This window comes from Orcinus orca, chromosome 5 (genome assembly GCF_937001465.1).
Source record: "Orcinus orca chromosome 5, mOrcOrc1.1, whole genome shotgun sequence".
Lineage (NCBI taxonomy): Eukaryota > Metazoa > Chordata > Mammalia > Artiodactyla > Delphinidae > Orcinus > Orcinus orca.
In genome coordinates this window covers 103,245,389-103,248,509 of record NC_064563.1, presented here as the reverse complement: position 1 = coordinate 103,248,509, position 3,121 = coordinate 103,245,389, and the positions used below count along the sequence as shown (strand labels likewise).

Sequence of the window (3,121 nt, the reverse complement as noted above, 5' to 3'; positions counted from 1 at the left end):
ATAAGTAAAAGCATATGTTTATAGTAATTACAGAAAACCTTATCAAAGTTTTGTGAACTTCTTTTAAAAATGTGGTTTGCCATATAACTTACAGCTTAACAGCCTCTACAATGAAATGTTGTTTAAAATTTTTGTGTCAGACATTCCCTATGTATTAAATAAATTATATGAGGAAGGAATATATTTTTAAACCATTCTTTTAAACCCCTGATGTAATTTTAAGGAGCTTTTTAGTTTATCTTTTGATTTTTAGAGAAATAAAATATCAATGTAAAACTTATTTCTGTCTGATTAATTATCATCAACTAGGGAAAATGAAGGAAAACTATGTTATGTGACTTCAAGTTGGCAAGTGTAAGGCATTTAATGAAAAAACTTATTCAAATTACCTAGATTTAAAATGTTCATTTTTTTTAGACTTCAGGTTATCAAGAGTAAGGCATTTAATGAAAAAATAATAATTCAAATTATATAGCTTTCAAATGTTCATTTCTAATATTGTTTCTAAATGTATCAGTCACAAATAGTCTGAGTTTAAAAGTTAGTAAACAGTTGCAGGAAGCCAAAGGAAAGAGATCTTCTCTCCAAAATGCAGGCAGCCTCTCAACCACTGCGCCACCAGGGAAACCCTGAATTTATCAATTTTTAACCCTTAAGGATGCTTCAATTTCTTTTGATAGCATTTAAATTTCTTTAGATTTTAATATGCACATGCACACAGGAGCAATTTTATATTGTGTGCCTAAATGACATCATAAATACCATAAAGACCATGAAAATAGTTTTTTTAAATGTTTTATAGTAGAAAAAATATATAACATAAAATTTATCATTTTAACTATATTTAAGTATTTACAGTTCAGTGGCGTTAAGTTTATATTGTTGTGCAACTATCATCACCATCCAACTACAGAAATTTTTCATCTTCCCAAACTGAAACTCTGTACCCATTAAACAATATTCCCCATTCCTTCCCTCCCCAGACAACCTTTAATTCGTGTAAGTGGAATCACACAATATTTGTCCTTTTATGCCTAGCTTATTTCACTTAGCATAAAGTCATCAAATTTCATCCATGCTTTAACATGTGTCAGAATTTCATCCCTTTCTAAGGCTGAATAATATTCCACTTTTTGTCTATACCACATTTTGTTCATTCATTCTTCCAGCAGTGGAGAGTTGGGTTGTTTCTACCTATGACTATCCTGAATAATGTTTCTATGAACATGGGTGTACAAAAATAGTCTTTCAAACAACACTGTTAATCTGTACAGATACTGTCACTGAAATTGTTTGGGAACATTGATACCAATTGCTGACACCTAAATTATGAATCAGCTTTAGCTAATCCATATAGAGAAGTTTTTTGCACTGAATATTCCTCTCAAGACCTCAAAAGCCATCTTTGTGCATCTAATCTGATGTTTTCTCTTGAAAATATGCTGGGAAAATGTTAAATAACTAGCTTAAAAGTTAAGAGCTCCTGGAGATTGATACGCCCAGAGAAATGGGCATACACCAAAATCCACGTGACTTGTGAAGGCATTATGGAAGATGTTCCTCGTCCTTCTGGGCCAGAGAGAGCTCAAGAGTTGAATTGGGCATATTATAAATTAGTACCTCATTTCTCCACAATTTTTTCTCAACAGCAGAGTCAGGAATGGCTAAAGAAAATCATACTGTAAAACATGAGTTTATCCTCACAGGATTTACAGACTACCCAGAGCTGAAGACCCTTCTGTTTGTGGTGTTCTTTGCCATGTATCTGATCACCATGGTGGGGATTCTTGGCCTGGTGATACTGATTTCAAAAGAGCATCATCTTTGCACACCAATGTACATCTTTCTGGGCAACCCCACTCTCGTGGATTCTTGCTGTGCCTGTGCCATTACTCCTAAGATGTTAAGGAACTTCTTTTCTGAAAACAGAACGGTTTCCCTCTATGAATGCATGGCACAGTTTTATTTTCTTTGCACTGTTGAAACTGCAGACTGCTTTCTTCTGGTGGTAATGGCCTATGATCACTATGTGGCCATATGCAGCCCTCTGCAGTACCATACCAGGATGTCAAAGGAACTCTGCATTCAGATGACCACAGGGGCCTACATAGCTGGAAACCTGCATTCTATGACTCATATAGGGCTTCTATTTAGGTTAGTTTTCTGTGGATCAAATCACATCAAACACTTTTATTGTGATATTCTTCCTTTATATAGGCTCTCCTGTGTTGACCCTTATGTCAATGAACTGGTACTGTTTATCTTTTCAGGCTCAATTCAAGTCTTCACAATAGGTAGTGTCTTAATATCTTATCTCTACATTCTCTTTACTATTTTCAAAATGAAATCCAAAGAGGGAAGGGTCAAAGCCTTTTCTAGCTGTGCATCCCACTTTTTGTCAGTTTCATTATTTTATGGATCTCTTTTTTCATGTACATTAGTCCAAATTTGCTTGAAGAATGGGATAAAGATATACCAGCTGCTATTGTGTTTACAGAAGTAGTTCCTTTACTAAACCCTTTTATTTGTAGCCTAAGAAATAAGGAAGTAATAACTGTTTTGAGGAAAATTCTGAAGAAAAAAATTTGAAACAAGTGGGGTCTACTGTACCTTAATGATTTAAATGCAGAAAAAAAAACTTCCAAGTGAAATTACACAGAGAAAATGCACAAATTGTATGTAAAATATTAAAACATATCATAATGCATTCAATTTAAGTAGCAGTATATAAGGGAGAAAATATACAAGAAGGAGAAAATTATACTAAATCTTAATTCAAATTAAAAAAAATCAAAAACAAATTTTGAAATAATTCAAGAAAAATACAGTATGCTGCCAAGGTCATGGGGGGATATCAGCACCCAAAAGAAAAACAATTATATCTCAATAAAACTGAAAAAAGTTTTTAAATTGTCAGACTGAGGAAAAGAAAAGGAAGCAAACCAACAAAATTAGCAATTTCAAATATAAAGGAAAATCCTAATTAAGCATTAATAGCCAGCCCACATTAATAGTTTGGAGCATGAGCACTCCAGTTATGCTAAAAGGGTTTAAGGGTATATGAACCTTCAACCAATGAAATCACTTACAACCATGAGTGACAAAGCTGAGGCAAGTGAAT

The 3,121-nt window shown here is 33.5% G+C and overlaps 1 protein-coding gene across 1 annotated transcript; it reads left to right on the top strand.

Moving 5' to 3' along the window:
- Nucleotides 1–325: 325 nt before the first annotated feature.
- Nucleotides 326–2,589, top strand: LOC101288480 (olfactory receptor 5K1-like). The gene is given in 2 exon segments (XM_012534068.3): nucleotides 326–2,423; nucleotides 2,426–2,589. Coding segments are annotated over 2 exon segments (927 nt in total). The 5' UTR covers nucleotides 326–1,660.
- Nucleotides 2,590–3,121: the final 532 nt, after the last annotated feature.